The sequence below is a fragment of the Colossoma macropomum genome, unplaced genomic scaffold (assembly GCF_904425465.1).
Source record: "Colossoma macropomum unplaced genomic scaffold, Colossoma_macropomum, whole genome shotgun sequence".
Classification (NCBI taxonomy): domain Eukaryota; kingdom Metazoa; phylum Chordata; class Actinopteri; order Characiformes; family Serrasalmidae; genus Colossoma; species Colossoma macropomum.
In genome coordinates this window covers 45,203,447-45,222,522 of record NW_023494787.1, presented here as the reverse complement: position 1 = coordinate 45,222,522, position 19,076 = coordinate 45,203,447, and the positions used below count along the sequence as shown (strand labels likewise).

General features: G+C 38.9%; 2 protein-coding genes across 2 annotated transcripts in view; one reads left to right on the top strand and one right to left on the bottom strand.

The window, feature by feature from the left end:
* Positions 1 to 10,912, bottom strand: part of cdca7b (cell division cycle associated 7b) — a 25,260-nt gene extending 14,348 nt beyond the window's left edge. Inside the window, exons 1-2 of the mRNA XM_036567546.1 lie at positions 10,542 to 10,912; positions 8,847 to 8,897 (exon numbers count right to left, since the gene is read on the bottom strand). The gene's annotated coding sequence lies outside the window, so the exon portion shown is untranslated. The remainder of the gene's footprint in view (positions 1 to 8,846; positions 8,898 to 10,541) is intronic.
* On the top strand, positions 10,496 to 19,076 carry si:ch73-345f18.3. The gene is made up of 4 exons (XM_036567547.1): positions 10,496 to 10,608; positions 13,566 to 13,623; positions 14,404 to 14,613; positions 16,082 to 19,076. The coding sequence occupies exons 1-4, from the start codon at positions 10,546 to 10,548 to the stop codon at positions 16,450 to 16,452; spliced, it is 702 nt and encodes a 233-aa protein (XP_036423440.1). The 5' UTR covers positions 10,496 to 10,545; the 3' UTR covers positions 16,453 to 19,076.

Sequence of the window (19,076 nt, the reverse complement as noted above, 5' to 3'; positions counted from 1 at the left end):
CTTCCTATCACTGTTTTTTTCTGCAAATCATCTGACCTATATTAAAGGGCCCATATCATGAAAAACACATATCTTTTTAAATAAGAGAGGTTGGTGCACTATGTAAATTGTTATAGTCCATACAGACTACATAAGGGAGCCAAGCTGCAAAAACAGCCTGTTCTGATTTAAAATGTCATGAAAACCACTATTTACATATATTAATTCACCTGAAGTTACAAAGTGTGTTTCAGACTGGGCTGTTTTTTGATTCTGGATGCAATACAGTTTATCCAATCAGAACAGATGTTATATATATATAGTCTTAAAGGCACAGTAACACGGTCTAAATCTAAAGGATAAATTGAGGTCATGTAACAATTAATTGTGGTTGTTCTTGGTACAGAAAACAACATAAGCATAAGTGGACTTCAGGAGGAAAAATATAAGAAAAATGTAAAATATGGGCCCTTCACTGTCGATGTATATATACACTCATTGAGCACTTTATTAGGAACACCTGTACACCTACTTATTCATGCAATTATCTAATCAGCCAATCATGTGGCAGCAGTGCAGTGCATAAAATCATGCAGGTAAGGGCCAGCAGCTTCAGGCAATGTTTACATCAACTATCAGAATGGGGAAAAACATGATTTCAGTGCTTATTGGTTTGAGTATTTCTATAACTCCTGGGATTTTCATGCACAGCAGTCTGTAGAGTTTACTTAGAATGGTGCAATAAAGACAAAACGTCCAGTGAACAGCAGATCTGCAGACTGAAAAACAGCTTGTTGAGAATGGCCAGACTGGTTTGAGCTGACAGAAAGGCTACAGTAACTCAGATAACACTGTACATTACGGTGAGCAGAAAAGCATCTCAGAATGTACAACAAGTCAAACTTTGAAGCGAATGGGCTACAACAGCAGAAGACCACATCAGGTTCCACTTCTGTCAGCCAAGAAGGGAAAGCTGAGGCTGCAGTGTGCACAGTCTCACCAAAACTGGACAGTTGAAGCCTGGAAAAACGTGGCCTTCACTGATGAATCTCAGTTTCTGCCAAGGCACAGAGATGGTAGGGTCAGAATTTGGGTCGCCAACAGCATGAATCCATGGACCCAGCCTGCCTCATGTCAACAGTCCAGCCTGGTGGAGGTGGTGTAATGATGTGGGGAATGTTTTCTCGGTACACTCCGGGACTGTTTATACCAATCAGTCATTGCGTGAAAGCCACAGCTTAATTGAATATTGTTGCTGACCGTGTTCTTCCCTTCATGGCCACAATTTACCATCTTCTAATGACTACTTCCAGTAGAAAATGCACCATGTCACAAAGCAAAAGTCGTCTCAAACTGGTTTTATGAACATGACAATGAGTTCAGTGTTCTTTAGTGATCTTTCCAATCACTGGATCTGAATCCAACAGAACACCTTCGGGATGTGGTAGACTGGGAGATTTGCATATATGAAAGTGCACCTGGAAAATCTGCGGGAATTGCATGGTGTCATCATGTCAACATGGATCAGAATCAGGAATGTTTCCAACATCTTGTCTTTAGTTTCAAGAGCAAAGGGAGGCCCTACCCAGCATGAGTATTTGATGAGTGTACATAAGCTCTCTTCAAAAGAGATGGTTCTTTAAGGGTTCTTTAGTAAAGGGTTCTTAAATGGTTCTCTGCATGGTGAAAACATTCTATAGATTGATAGAGAATGTGTTGTATATGGTTCTATATAGAACCTTTTTGAAAATGATTATATATAGCACCAAAAAGGGTTCTGCCATTGTTACAACAATGTCAAGTTTGCAACAAAAGAAGAACGCTTTTGGTGCTATATACAACCATTTTCAAAAAAGGTTCTATAAATGTTCTTTTTCAAGAGTGTAGAGCACCAAAAAGAGTTCTTGCATTGTTACTAGCTTGGCAACGTAATAACAGCAGAAAAGTAAAGGGAATGGTTCTATATAGAACCATTTTCATGCTTAAATGGTTCTTTGCATGGTGAAAAAGTTCTTCAGATTGATGGAGAGTGTGTTGTATATGGTTCTATATAGAACCTTTTTGAAAACTTTTTTTTTGTAAAGCTTGTAACAACAGAAGAACCCTTTCAGTGCTATATACAACCATTTTCAAAAAGGTTCTGTTTCAAGAGTGTTTAGCACCAAAAAGGGTTCTTGTATTGTCACAAGCTTGACGACGTAATAACAGCAGAACCCTTTTTGGTGCTATATAGATCCCTACACAACACATTCTCCATTAATCTGAAGAACCATTTCGCCTTGCAAAGAACCATTCAAGCATGCAAATGGAGTTTAGAACTCGTGTTCCTTATAAAGTGCTTGGTGAGTGGATATATGTATGAACACTCTTAAAAAAAAGATGGTTCTTCAAGGGTCCTTCAGTAAAGGGAATGGTTCTATGTATAACCGTGAGTTCTATATAGAACCGTGAGTTCTATATAGAACCATTTTCATGCTTAAATGGTTCTTTGCATGGTGAAAAAGTTCAGATTGATGGAGAGTGTGTTGTGTATGGTTCTATATATAGAACCTTTTTGAAAATGGTTGTATGTAGCACCAAAAAGGGTTCTGTCATTGTTACAACAATGTCAAGCTTGTAACAACAGAAGAACCCTTTCGGTGCTATATACAACCATTTTCAAAAAGGTTCTGTTTCAAGAGTGTTTAGCACCAAAAAGGGTTCTTGTATTGACGACGTAATAAAAGCAGAACGCTTCTTGGTGCTATATAGATCCCTACACAACACATTCTCCATTAATCTGAAGAACAGTTTCACCATGCAAAGAACCACTCAAGCATGCAAATGGAGTTTAGAACTCGTGGTTGTAATCAGCACCATTCCCTTTACTAAAGAACCCTTGAAGAACCTTTTTTAAAGAGTGTATATCAGTAGTATCTGACAGACTCTCTGAAATCCGAGCAGCCTGGTTTGGGCTTTTCGGTCTGCAGCATTAGGAGCTGTGGTGCCCGCAGCTCTGCACGTGGCCAGTCAGCACACATGGTCCACATGTGCGTTGCTCAGCTTGGCGCATGCACGATTGTTTTGGTTAAACGCGCGTCTTTCTTTCTCGCGCGACTCTCCCAGCAATTCTGTTTCCATGTTTCTGCTCAGTTGGCACCTAGTGGGCCGCTTGTCTCCCCCCCTCGTGTTTGTCAGCACGAGCACCTGCATCCGGAGACAGTGGCTGGCCCTCCCGAGGCGCTTTCCGTCCGTCAATACTTCTTTATTCCCCGAGCGCTCCCATTAGCGCGCGCAGCTTTAACGACTCCTTCGATGACAGCGAAATGATACGGTGCAGGGGAGCGCGCGCTGCGCGGGAGGAGAGGAAATCACAGAGGCGCGCGCTCACAGCAGGTAGCCGAGTTGCAGAACGCCACATAAAACGCAAATTACAAACAGCTGCTTAAGCATTGTTTAGCTCGCTGTCCTCCGAGCTGCGCGCGGGCACTTTCTTGGCACCGTGGACGTGTTTGGAAGCCTGACTACGTGCAGCCGTTGACTCAGTGGGCCTGAGAAGAAGGAGAAAAAGACGGATAGACTCAGTTACTAACGCGAGACCAACAGGGAAGCTTAAAGGGGAATTCCACCGGTCTTTCAAGTTTTCTGCACAATATCAATCGTTGAGATGCAAAGAAAGTCGGTTTGGTGTGAAACGCTCCCACCTAGAGAAACTAAGCCACCCAATGGTGGCGACAGTAACCAGGGGTCACGATGTCTACAGCACAAATGCACTCACTGAGCACTTTATTAGGTACACCCACCTTGTTTGTACACTCATTGTCTATTTGATCAGCTCCGCTTACTATATAGGTGCACTATGTAGTTCTACAATTAAAGACTGTAGTCTACGGAGCCCTGCTGCTGACATCCCATATAAATAAACATAATGCGTGGCCACGCTTTATTAACGCATGGGAACAAGATCCAAATGCCTGGCCAGGACTTAGCAAGGCGTGGGAACGAGATCATGCCTTGCTAAGTCATGGCCACGCATTAGAATCTTGTTCCCACGCCTTACTAAGTCGTGGCCACGCATTACAATCTCGTTCCCATGTCTTACTAAGTCGTGGCCACACATTAGAATCTCGTTCCCATGCCTTACTAAGTCATGGCCATGCATTAGAATCTCGTTTCCACGCCTTACTGAGTCGTGGCCATGCATTACAATCTCGTTCCCACGTCTTACTAAGTCGTGGCCACGCATTACAATCTCGTTCCCACGTCTTACTAAGTCATGGCCACGCATTAGAATCTCGTTCCCATGCCTTACTAAGTCGTGGCCACACATTAGAATCTCGTTCCCATGCCTTATTAAGTCATGGCCACGCATTAGAATCTCGTCCCCATGCCTTACTAAGTCATGGCCATGTCTTAATTATCTTGTTCCCATGCCTTACTAAGTCATGTCCACGCATTAGAATCTCATTCCCATGCCTTACTAAGTCATGGCCACGCATTACAATCTCGTTTCCACGCCTTACTAAGTCGTGGCCACACGTTAGAATCTTGTTCCCACGTCTTACTAAGTCATGGCCATGACTTAATTATCTTGTTCCCATGCCTTACTCAATCGTGGCCATGCATTATTTTTAGAATAATGTCGCCAGTGGGGCCCTGTACTACTAATCTGATTCTCTGCACAATTTGTGATCCCACCTTTACCCTGTTTTTCGATGGCCAGGACCCCACAGAACAAGGGGGTGGATCATTCTCAGCACTGCAGTGACCTAATAAAGTGCTCAGTGAGTGTGTTTACATTTTATTTACTATCTAGAGCAACTACTGAAACCACAGATTTTTAAATGGTTGCATGTTTTTTTTATTTGTTAAATGAATCTAAGTTAACACATCCTCTTCAGAGAACACACTTCTGCACATTTTAATATATGATTACTCTTCATTTGCTGAATTCAACATATCAGATTAAACATAAAATGTGGCTTGTGCAAAAGTTGCGGCCCATTTATTTTGTTCAGTTCAGCAGATACATAAGAATTGTGCTGTAAAATGTGTAGAACATGCCATATTTAAGTTTGTTCCCTGTTATTTTCAATTAGAAAATCAACAAAACGTGTAACTTGACTGGGAATATTCAAACTTTTGCATGCAACTGTATGCAATGTTGATAATGGTTAAAAGTGAGAAATCTGGGGGTAAAATCAATTTCTTTGGGGATTATTTTGCCCTACAGTGCCCTGCATTTACCCCTCCACCATGAATGAATAACAAACGTACCTTGAAACAATGTTTCAGACTTCAGGCTGAGTATTCATAACCATTTCATGTTATAGCTTTTTATGAGGGAGCTTTTAGAGACATTAAACTCAGATATCTGGTTCCTATCACCACCACTGTGAACAATTCAGACTCAGTAATTTCTTTAGAATGGAGCATTTCACACCAAACCACTCTGAATGACTTTGTTTACATGTTAACCTTTTAATTCTGCAGAAATTTTGAAAGATTGGTGGAATTCCCCTTCAACGTGTCTAAAAGTATCCAAGTATACAGGGTGCATCAATTGCTGACACAGGTATTCAACTGCACACATGCAGTTTGTGTAGCCTCCATAGCATTGGTCAGTAGAATGGGATGCTCTAGAGCAGCTGCACATGAGCCTCAGGTCACCATGCACAAAGACAAGCGTCATCTGGAGGGGGATAAAGCCCCCCAGCATGAGTTGGAGTGGCATTTGTGATCCAGAACTAATCATGCGACATCAGTACCTGACCTCACTAATGCTCTTGTGGCTGAATACAATCAAATCCTCACAGCAATGTTCCAATCGAATATAAAGCCTGGGCAGAAAAGTGTTCACACATAATCAAATACCAATACACCAACTCTCTGCAGGCTTGCAATGTGATTTAAAACTGAATTTAAATATCGAACCCCTTTGAAGTTGGGGTTAATCAGCTATTATTTATGGGTCAGTTACATGATTTGTCTTCATTATTCATTAAATTTCTATGAAATAATTTAACAGACACATGGCATATATGAGGATTAAGTAAACTATCAAAAGGGTAATATATTCATGTAAAATTCAAAATAAAATAATCTGACGATTTTATTTTTGAAACATTTAAAACCAAAATATGCTGCAAAATAAGGCAACTTTAAAACTAACTGCAAAGCTTTCGTCTGTAAATTCCAGTTTCCTCAAATGTCACATGGCACAACCAAAAGCAAAGGACTTTTATTCTGGCATGCTATTAAAGAAAGAGTGGGCAGAGGATTGCATCATGAAGATGACCCCAAATGATCTTCATGAGGCAATACCAAGGTCAGTAGCCCTATCACAAATAGTCAGTTTTAAGTCATTGTTTATGCTGGTTCAGTTTACCAAGTCAAGTGGTGGGACCCTAAAAAAACATGAAAATGTGTTAATACTGTTCATTTATCATGTATAAACCTGAGCTTAAGGACAAACATTTGAACAACCAATTTGCCAAATTTACTTAATCAACCTATTCAGTTGATAATTGGGATAAAATAAACTAGACTTGATTACTGCCAGCCTTACTGAATCTAATCATCGCTTAAATAGAACCTCTTCAGCAAAGTGAAGGAGGCTAAAAGGTCTCAACAAGCAGCACAATTACAAGGCCAGATTACAAGGTTACAAAGCTATTTCTGAGGCTCTGGGACTCCAGTGAACCACAGTGAGAGCCATTATCTCTAAATGGAGTAAACTTGGAACAGTGATGAATCTTTCCAGAAGGGGCTGACCTGCCAAAATTCCGCTAAGATCACAGAGATGACTCATCCAGGAAGTCACAAAAGAACCCAGATGAACACCTAAGAAACTGAAGGCCTCACTCATCACAGACAAGGTCAGCCTTCATAATTCCACTAACAGAAAGAGAGTGGGCAAAAATGGGAGAGTTACAAAATGAAAACCAAGATAAACGTAAAAGCTCGACTCACACTTTCCAAGAAATGGCAAGCCTTAAGAAATAATGTTCTGTGCACTGACAAGTCAAAAGTGGAACTTTTTGGAAAACTGGGGTCCTGTTAAATCTGGTGTAAAGCTAACACAGCATTCCACAGCAAGAGTATCATACCAGCAGTTAAACATGGTGGTGGTAGTGCGATGGTGCAGGGATGCTTTGCTGCTTCAGGGCCTGGTGAAGTCGCCATAATTGACAGAACCATGAATTCTGCTCTCTACCAGAAAATCCTGCAGAAAATCCGGCGAACTGATGCTCAAACACAACTGAGTTATGCAGCAAGACGACTACCCGAAGCGCAAGGGCAAGTCTACCTCTGAATGGCTCAAAGGAAGAAAATTATGGTTTGGAGCGGTCTAGTAAAAATCCTGACTTGAATCCCATTGAGGTGTGGCAGGATCTTAAACGAGCAGTTCATACTCAAAAGCCCTCCAGTGTGGCTGAACGAAAGCAATTTTGCAAAGAAGAGTGGAGCAAATTTCCTTCACAGTAAGGTGAAAGACTGATATCCAGTTATAAGGTGGCATAACCGGTAATTAAGTTGAAAAATTAAGCAAAAAACATTCTTTACAGGTTGATATAGGTGTTGTGAAACTTTTTTTACTTCCAATAAAGGGAACAATCATTTAAAACCTGTTTTCTCGTGTTCATCCTGTCTTATAGGACATCATTTAGTGTGACATATATGCAAAAATAGAGGAAGTCGCAAATACTTTTTCACAGCACTAGTTTATACACACTTACTTTAGACATAAATTGATTATCTTGTTTAAAATTTGTGTACAATTATAAAAGCTATGAAACAAAAACAAACACACTGAACAGATTTTTGCAGATACTAAAATGACGTCATATCCTTTTTAATATGATTTTTTAAATGATCATTTTGAAAGCCTCATTTGACCCGTATGCATGATATGCAAACAAACACAACAACAGCAACATTGCAAAGGTCCAGTTGTCTAATGATTGGCAATAAATGTCCTTAAAAGTGGATTATGGCAGAGCTTTGTACTCTCAAATCACCTCAGTAATATGACATCAGACCCACCAGCAGGTGTGATTTTTTGTTTGTTTTCTTTTACATCAGACATATCAAGCTTGAAATTTCAATGACGTTTTATGAGCAACTTGCAAGTACTGTGCATGTGACGTCAGACGGTTTTCAGAATCTGTGGTGATTTTGAGCGCTGAATGTGATGCAGTAGCGCCCTCTACTGCTTGAAGTGTGACTTTCATTAAGGACAAATGAGTGTGAAATTGGACAGCCAAGTAAAACTGTGTTAAAGCAATGAGTCTTGGTGATTTTTTTGCATTGGGGATGCATTTCAGTAATGTGCTATGTACATTTATTATGCCATATATTTCATATCATATATTTTGACTATTTAGAGCTCCATAAGTGTGATCCGGGAGTTATATCCTCTACTGCTTGGTACAAAAACTCTCTCTCTCTTAAATCCTGAACTGAATAGCCTAAAAATATGGAATCAGCATGGCATTTTTGTACTTTCAATAAAGTATTACAAGCGTTCTGCCATGTATGTCACACCATATGTAGAATTTGAGAAAGTATAAAGGGCCTATACCATGTAAAAATTAACTTGGCCTCCTTTTCAAATAAAATAATGAGTTAGATGTGGTAAACCTAATGTGTATATATATACACACACACACGTGTATATATATATATATATATATATATATATATATATATATATATATATATATATATACACACACATATGAGCCCTCTACAGCTGTAAGCTGGACTTACATTAAAAAGGAATTTAAACGATTATTCAGAATGTCTGTATAACTCAGAGGCTGAGATGTAAACACAGTCATTGAGAGTGGTTTGATGTGAAATGGTTCATTTGTAGAGAAACTTACCAGCTCCGATTTCTTCACAGTGGTGCTGATAGGAACCAGGAGTCACCATGTCTACAACACAAATATAGCCAGTAAACATACATGTGCCTTCTGAGTTTTTAGATGTAATGTTGATGATGGGAAAAAATAGTAAATCTGAAAAAAAAAAGATTTCTTTGGAGACTATTTTGCCTTAGAACCCCCTTCATAAATCCCCCCACCATGAATAGACAAAAATTAATTGATTAAAATACGCTTTAGTCCTTATCACAGGCATCAGGCAGAGTATTGATATCCATTTCATGCCAACTTTTCATGCCAACTTTCTGTGAGGGAGCTTGTGGCAGTAACCACTTCAGACGTCTGGTTCCTATCACCACCACTGAGAAGCAGTCTGACTGTTTTTTAAAAACAGAGCATTTTACATCAGACCACTCTGAATGACTTTTTTGACATTAACCATTTAATTACACTGACATTTTGAAAAATTGGTGGAGTTCCCCTTTTAATACAATAAAATAAATACAATGGCGCCCTCTACAGCTGTAAGCTGGACCTTCATTAAAGGAGAATTCCAACAATTTTTCAAAATGTCTGCATAATTCAGTGGTTAAGATGTAAACACAGTCATTCAGAGTGGTTTGATCTGAAATGGTTCATTTGCAGAGAAACCTACTGATTCAGATTGTGTCTACAACACAAATATAGCCATTTAACATACTATCCAAAACAACCAGTGAATCTACACGTGTCTTATGAGTTTTTATATGTAATGTAATATAGTAAATAGGGATAAAATAGTTTAATAGTTTAGTTAATTTTGCCTTAGAACATCCTTCAGAAATCCCTCCACCATGAATAGGTTAAAATAAATGGATTAAAATACGTTTTAGGCCTCGTCACAGGCATCAGGCGGAGCATTCATAACCATTAAACTCTAGGCATTAAACTCTTCAGACGTCTGGTTCCTATCACCACCACTGAGCAGTATTGACTCAGTACGTTTTCAAGAACAGAGCATTTCACACCGAACCACTCTGAATGACTTTTTTGACGTTAACCATTTAATTAATCTAAACTTTTGAAAAATCGGTGGAGTGCCCCTTAAGTATAATACATATACATAAACTCTGATATGGAAATAGCCTGATAGAAGTGACGGTCTCCTCTGCTCTGTTCTGCTTCATACAATTCACAGGCCATTGTCGATTTCGTACTACGGAGCCCCGCTGGTGACATCCTGTATAAATAAAAATAATGCCTGGCCACGACTTAGTAAGGTGTGGGAATGAGATGATTAAGTCGTGGCCACGACTTAGTAAAGCGTGGGAACGAGATCCTAATGCGTGGCCACGACTTAGTAAGCCGTGATCTCGTTCCCACGCTTTGCTAAGTCGTGGCCACGCATTAGGATCTCGTCCCCACGCATTAATAAGGCGTGGCCACGCATTATTTTTATTTGTACAGGATGTCACCAGCGGGGCTCCGTAGAAATCAGTCAATAGAAACTACATAAAAGAAAACAGATTAAAAAAATGAAACTACAAAGGCGTCATTAGAATCGTGATCTGGACTGTGAGCTGTGATTCAGTGGACAGTGACGAGTTCAACACAGTGAATTCCGCTGCAGTGAGGACCTCATGACTCATGACGTCACCGCGAACGGGCAGGTTTCTTTTCTTTCGCAATCCCGCTCGACTTTCCCTAAAAACTCACCGCCATGGAGGAGAGCTGGTGGCGGCGGTTCTTCTGCTGCTGTCAGTCTGGTTCCTCTCCTGAAGAGGTAGGACCCTCACCTGAGCATAGCTGGTGAAGTCTAGTAGAACAAGGCAGAACTTTTCCACGCTCGTAGTGACTCGAAGCACCTGGCAGGTGATTTAGGGGTTCAAGGCAGCACCGTGGAGGTAAAACAGCTCGAATGAGTCTGAGTCAGCTCGGTGCTTTTGCTATTGTCGTTGCTTTCCTGTTATGACGCGGATCAGCGAACTTGGAGGAAAAGTAGGTCATGAGAGAAGCTGGGTAGGGGACTGTCTCCAACAATACCAATAAACTGCTCCCGCCGAACAGGCAGCCTGTTAGCAGCACAGTAACGCCCGATTGTTTGTTTTTTAATGCACCTGTTGCAGCCAGAGTGACCCTGACTCGTCACATGTTCACAGGTCATCAAGAATAGAAACCAACTAAAACGTGTGGCGCAGTAGAGCTGAGGAGTGAGTGGAGTAGCAGTTTGCTTTAAAAGTACTAAACTTTAAAAAGAAAGTTTTTTAAGGGTTCTTTAGTAAAAGCAATGGTTATGTTCAGAACCATGTGTTCTACACTCTCAGAAATAAAGGTATGAAACTGTCTCTGGGGCAGCACCCCTCTTGTCACTGGGGTGGGACCCTCAAGGGTACATCTCAGTACCTTTAGTCAGGGAACATAACTGCACCATAATCCACTGAAATGATATTTTAGGCTTTTTATTTTATTGTTCTGTTTTAGAACATTTGGTTATGTAAAGGTACAATATGTACTTTTCACCTGGAAAAACGTATTTAAGGATCACAATCGGACCTTAAAATCACTGCTCTACCTTTGAGGGAACGTTTACATTGTTTGTACCTTGATGAACGAAGAATGTACCTGGACAGAACCTTTATTTCTAACAGTGTATATAAAACCTTTTCATGCTCAGATGTTTCTTTGCATGGTGAAATGGTTCTTCATATTGATGGAGAATGTGTTGTATATGGTTCTATTAAGGAACCTTTTTGAAAATGGTTCTATATAACATCTGCTGTTGTTTCGAAGACAAGCTTGAGAACCATTGTTGAATTTAATCTTATGAAATACACCTGAAAAAAATCTGTTTAATGTTTTTTTTATAATTGAAAATGGCATAATTAATAGAATATATTACTAAATGAATGATGCATAATATAAGAAATTTCATGATGAATGGACCAAATGAAATGGCCCAAAATGACTTGGAAAAATTCTGGTTCCATAGACTTTCATTATATATATATATATATATATATATATATATATATATATATATATATATATATATATATATATATATAGAGATATAGATATATATATATATAGAGAGAGAGAGAGAGAGAGATAGATAGATAGAACAGTGGGAGACACAGCCACATTCATCATCCAGGCTTGGAAAAAAGAAACATGTATATGCTTTTTTAGAATATAGAAAAGTTTAAAAAAAATTACTGACACAGTCAATGTGGTGGAATACAAGTTGTGAAAGCGACAGTGTCTAATATGTCCAAAGGCAGTGTGTTCATATACTCCCATTGTTCGCCATGTAGATTACAGTTCCAATAGCATCTAAACTGTTTTGATTTCTAAAAAAAAAAATATGAATGTAACTTTCCACAGATTGTATTTCAGTTTTTCTTGAAGTTAAATTGAATTATACAAACTTTGAGAGGACTTCAGATGTTTGGTCTCACTATGTGATGTGTGATTGCAACTGAGATGCACGTGGTCAGAAAAATTATACTGTTTTACACATAAAGCCTTCAGTTTCTCTAATGAACTGTTAATGATCACTTTACATTGCAGTCAGGGAGAAAACTAAAAGTCACTGTTGCCACATGGCAACACCATGCTGTAAAGGGTTAAAATGCACGTCTAGTACACTGTCATGAAAAAGGTACCTTTCAGGGTACAAATGCTCACAGGGATGGTACCCACAAGGTACATCTTTAGTACCTCTAGTTAGGAAACATAATTGTAACATACTTCATTGCAGTTGTATTTTTAATACAACTCCCTAACTTGATTCCAGGCTTTTTTATTTAATTTTTTTTTTCACATGAAATAGTTAAATTGAAAGGTATTTAAAAGAAAAGGTACAAAAATTCACTTTTAACCTGAGAAAGTGAATGTAGTTTGTACCTTTGAGGATACATTTACGTTGTTTGTATCTTGGGGACTAAAATTTACCTGGAGGGTACCTTTTCTCTGACAGTGTAATTGGCTGGAAATCCTTTACATTAGAAGACAGCCTGAAATCTACAATCCATAGGTGTTATTCTCAGTGTTACTTTGTCAGGTATATAATTTAGCCATGTCAGCAAATTTGTCAGCAAACATGAGTGAACTAGTTCCACAGGCAGTCACTCAGGCCTGACCACCATGTTTCATTTTCCTCATCGATACATGTCCATCTTCGTCATATCTGTCCATAAGACTTTGTCTAATAACTGTACAAACTTATTATTGTATTTTTTTTTATCATAATAGAAGTTTATCCTGTTTATCCTGTCATTTCTGTTCTTTGAAGCTTATCTGTAGTTTGCATTTTGCGGTTAAACCCTCTGAGATCATGCTGGTACTCTTCATGGCAGATATATCTCTCTGATATATCTGTGGCTGTATCCTGGTTTATGTTCCTGATCTACTTAATCTGCCTGAAATCCACTACTGTGGTCTTTTGTGGTCTGTCAGATTGTTTACCCAACATTGAGACACAACAGCTGCAGATGTTGATGCCACATTTAGAACTCTAGACTACTTGGTCGCTCTCTTGCATGGGCTACTGATGCACCAGCTCTCCAAGAAACGACTGCCCCTGTCCAGTTACTTACAGACTGCACTATATAACAGCAAACTAACATTTGTCACATGCATAGAAACCCGAGCACTAAATCTAGGCTAAATGTAGCATCTTAGCTAACTCAGGTGCTACTTTCTGGACGAATGTGGTTTAAATTGTCTCTCTTTTTCCAGAGACAACCTTTGATTGGGGAACCAGAGTCAGCAAGACAGTCTCGTCCACCTTCTAATGGTCAGTGTGGTTTTTAAAAGATGGGTATTGGGTAACACTTTACTGAAGGGTGACATTCATAAGGCTAAATGACACCTTTTATTATATAAACCTACATTAACATTTGAAAAGATTCCAAAAAGTGTTAGCTGTCAAACCTGCCTGGGTACCTTATGAACGCTGCCCATCAGCATAGTGTTACTGAATTTTGTATATTATGTGTTTCCTGGATACTTTGAGATTGTCTTGGTTTCACTGCAGGATAACTTACTGTCTATGGTTTTTGAGTTGTGTAGTTTAGTAGTAATACATACAAATATGTATTAACCACTGTTTATTACTGTAAAACTACATGGGCTACTTTACACTCACTCATAGTTTTTAACCAATTATTGTTATTTTATTCAATAATAACTTTTGCAGTGTGAAATATTATAAACTAGATAATATTCAGCATTGAAAGTGTGTCCCAATGTTTTTTGGAGAAATTAGAAATGTATTTAATATATTACACTACAATTATCTGTCTTATTAGTTTTTAACTTTATGTTCTCGATTGATATTTGATAATAACAATAATAATAATAATAATATTAGTACTAGTAGTGGTATATTTATAGTAATTCTTTGTCAAGTTATCTGCCTCAAGGCTTTTGAAATATAATGCATTCAGCTTGGGCCCTTAAAACTGTGAAATTTTAAAGTGCTAGCATCATATTAGAATAATGTGTTTTATATTATGGAAAACATTAATCCCAAGCTTTTGAATAATAGTGTGATCAGGACTCTGTTCTTACTCAGGTTCGGCGCAGAGAAGCGGCAACGTTGTTGCCCGGCACGTCGGCATTCCAGATCTTGACCAGCGCTTTGCCGACGTTGCAGAAACGTTCAACAAGCAGCAGGAACACTATGTGTGTATGGAGGAGAAGAGAAAAACCCTCATGTACCGCTATCGCTGTTCTGCCGGTGACAGCCTGTCTGACTGCCTGAAGAAGATCAAGGACGAGCACGGTGAGTCACAGCCTCTTAGACAGCTTCTTAAAGATGATCCACAGTCTCCAGATGGCAGTAGCAGCTCGCAAACTGGAAACCAAGGTCTAAACCAGAGTGAGAGTGCTGCTGTACAATCAGTTCACATCCTATTTACATCCTATCGAGTATATTAGATATCTCTGTGTGGATCATTTTACAGAAATGGCTCAAAGTCAGAGTTGAAGAACGTATTTCAGACTTTTAACTGACTTTGACTTTAGACCACTGGTTTGAACTGTTGTACACACATAAAATCTGAATATTTTTCATTAAAGCACAAAAACTTATTTGCAGAAAATATGTGTCTCGGTAGTGACAGTTCTTAATGTTCCACATTTTTGGGCACATCTACTTCAAAACAATAGACACTGTAGTCGTGTGTCATTCTGTAGTCCACATTATGCCCATATTAGGAGCTCCGGTTTTAAGCCTAATTTCTCTATGGCCAGAATGAATGGGGGTTTAAAAAAAATCGCCTCTATTGCACCCAGTGGTAGATAAAATGTTCAGGACCCGACACGTTTTGTTCTGTGTACATTTTTTCTCCAGAATATCGCTGGATCCTCTGAATAACAAGGTCGTTAAAAAACCTTAATACTAATATTGCTACATGCGAGCTAAAGCTACTGTGCGTCAATTTGATGTCACTAAGCTACACGAAACTAAGGCGGGCTGTGGTGGTGCTCTGCCGAGCTGTGCTACCTTATCGAAATGTTCTACTGTAGCGCATATTTACAGGTATACCCATAAATAAAACCTCTAGGTAGGATATTTTGACAGCCTAAAACTCATCAAACAATAATATAAAATAATACTACCAGTGTTAAAACTGCAAGGCTGAATTCAGCTCCTTTGTCGCCAGCTTCTTGTCCGAATTTTACTGTCCCACCTTAAATGGTGCAGCATTTGTGATTAGCTGTCACAAACATTAGCAAATGGGACAGGGATGCAGTTTCACTTTGTGCTCTAAAATGCACGGGCGTGGCTAAAAGAAGTCTCCGCATCTGGACTAAAAGCCTTTGTGTTGCAGTAGTGACATGGATACGTGGGACAGCGTTTTTTCTTAATAAAGTTTGGGTTTTTTTTGTCAGGTCCAGAATAATCGTTACAGGGGTGGAGTGATTAAGGCTGGGTATTAGGATTAAATAATTCTATGGTTCTGACAGAATTATTCTTTCTACAAATTCCTTTGAGTAAAAATGTCATTTAGTATTGGGATCCAAAATCTAGACTGGTGATTGGCTGTCTAAATGACATTCTGTAAATGTGTTATTAATGCCTGCACTTCTTAAATTATCAAAAAGTATCATTATGTTCTATCTTCGTCAGTTTTGGTATTTATATCTGAAACATTTGAATGATGCCCAGCCCTAGTAATGCTTCATAGTTATACTCTGTTCATAAACTGGTACAAACTAAGCTCGTTGTGGTCTCTTTATCATGATAGACACGCATCAGGTCAGACTGCAGATGAAGGGCTACGACTTTACCTTGGTTGTGACGCCGGAGGACGAAGTGCCTGATAAGCTGAAGCGGACGCAGGAGAACGTCAGTGAGCTGTGCAAAGCTGCCAAAGCTGTCGTGGCAGTTGGCACCAAGCTTCAGGAGATGATCAACTGGCTCCTGAAGGCAGAGGAATCACTGACCGAGCAGGTGAAGGAGGCAGCTGCAACACACCAGGACCAAAAGCGGCTGGGAGGAAACCTCCAGGAGAACCTGCGGGAAGCTCGCAGGGCTAAAGAGCTGAGCCCTCGCTACAGGGAAGAGGCTGGGAAACTTCTCAATGAGGCAGCCCTGCTGTCTGGTGTCACTCCATAAATCGACATGGTTCCTCAGTATCTGTACCGCCTTGCATGTCCTCATCGGTTTCCCCGTCACACAGTTAGCAGGCCACTCGGTTAACCGTGTCGATGAAGAAGCTCACATTGTACATTTGGACTTTGTATTTTGGTATTAAGCTTATCTGTTTAGTTTTATGCCACATATTCGAGATGATGAATTTTGTTGTACTTGCACTACGATGATGTCCATTCCATTCCACAAGTGATCAATTGCAGGCCAAGAGGGAACAAAAAAGAGCAGAGGTTTTAATAGGAGCGCTCTTGTCCTCAGCAGTAATGACAAAAAAAGCATCGAGTTGAAATTTCCACAATAATTTTGCCTCAAATTGCGGTATGGTGAGAAAACAACAATTTTAAAAACTTGAACACTGTTGATCTGTGTTTTGTTGCCAGTAGGCCAGCTTTGTGAGGCAATTTTATTTTTAAGAGTGCAAACATAATGTACAGTCGTGGCCGAAAGTGTTGGCACCCCTGAATTTTTCCAGAAAATGAAGTATTTCTCCCAGAAAATTATTCCAATTACATGTTTTGTTATACACATGTTTGTTTCCTTTGTGTGTATTGGAACAACACAAAAAAACAGAGAAAAAAAAAAGCCATAAATGATATAATTTCACACAAAACTCCAAAAATGGGCTGCACAAAATTATTGGCACCTTTTCAAAATTGTGGGTAAATAACTTTGTTTCAAGCATGTGATGCTCCTTCAAACTCACCTGTGGCAAGTAACAGGTGTGGGCAATGTAAAAATCACACCTGAAACCAGATAAAGAGGAGAGAAGTTGACTCAATCTTTGCATTGTGTGTCTGTGTGTGCCACACTAAGCATGGAGGACAGAATGAGGAGAAGAGAACTGTCTGAGGACTTGAGAACCAAAATTGTGGAAAAATATCAAAAACCTCAAGGTTACAAGTCCATCTCCAGAGATCTTGATGTTCCTTTGTCCACGGTGCGCAACATATTCAAGAAGTTTACAACGCTGGCGAGTTCTGAAGTGGCCAGCAATGAGTCCGAATCTAAATCCCATTGAACACCTGTGGAGAGATCTTAAAATTGCTGTTGGGAGAAGGCACCCTTCAAATATGAGAGACCTGGAGCAGATGGCAAAAGAATAGTGGTCCAAAATTGCAGTTGGAGGTGTAAGAAGCTTGTTGATGGTTATAGGAAGCGATTGATTTCAGTTGTTTTTTCCAAAGGGTGTGCAACCAAATATTAAGTTGAGAGTGCCAAAAACTTTGTCTGGCCCATTTTTGGAGTTTTGCATGAAATTATATCATTTTTGGCATTTTTTGTCTGTTTTTTGTGTTGTTCCAATACACACAAAGGAAATAAACATGTGTATAACAAAACATGTGTAACTGGAATAATTTTCTGGGAGAAATACTTCATTTTCTAGGAAAGATTTCAGGGATGCCAACACTTTTGGCCATGACCGTAAATTATGTTCATAAATTACTGCTGTGTTGCTCCACAGCTCTGTCCACCTTTTTTGGAAAAGGAAATTGTATCAGATCATTACGATTTTTAGGTACGTTTTGCTCCTAAACTTCACACTTGCAGTTAATGGTTCAAAATTTGTATTCAGTAGAATTAGAACAGTAGAATTCAATTGTTAAGATGGACACAAATTCATCCCGAGTTGTTTGATGTGAAATGGTTAATTGTGGAGAAATTTACAGACTCAGATTTCTTTACAGTGATGGTGATAGGAACCAGGGGTCTACACCACAAACATAGCCATTTTATTTACTATCCAAAACAACCAACGCATCTACACGTGTCTTCTGAGTTTTTATATGTGATGCTGATAATGATAAAATAGCAGTAAATCTGAGAAAAAACACTTTTTTGCCTTACAATACCCTGTATGTGCTTCACCATTATGAATATATATTTTAAACATATTTTACCATTGAGGTAATATGAAGGTTATTATAATCTCATGACTTTATAATTGATTTTAAAAACTCATCTGAGTCATTTGAGCGTGAGAGCATGCATAGCATATTATGGGAAAACTGAAATTTCCACACTTATTTCAAATAGGAGTTTGATGTGGTATAAACACTGCTAATGTTTCAAAATGTACCATCATTCTCCAGTTTGTATAGTCTAGATATGGAAACTAAGCTCCAAAAACAGCCCAATTTGAATCAAGATCTAAATAAAGGCTGAAAAAATGGTCATGTAAAAATGAAATATGACCAACTGTGTTACATATAACCACACAAACATCACACGCATAAGACAAATTAAGGATTTAGGGTCTTTAAAAATGTAGTTGTAATATTTTTTCAATACTGTATTGAAATCATAATGCTTGTAGATTTAATTGAACCATGCCTTTAAATATTGTGTTACACATAATCTTAATATAGCATTAAACTTCTTTTTTACATTTTTGGCAAAAAAATGCACAGATTATTGTGTTATGTGGGTTAAAACTCATGACAGACAAGGGAGAAAGAAATGTGACCCAGGCTTATGGAAGTTTACATACTGGACTATGGCCTGTGAGCTTCTACAGTGATTAATGTTCTGTATTATATTCTGTACACACAGCCTTCACTGTACCATAAAGCTTCCTATATGACACTGAA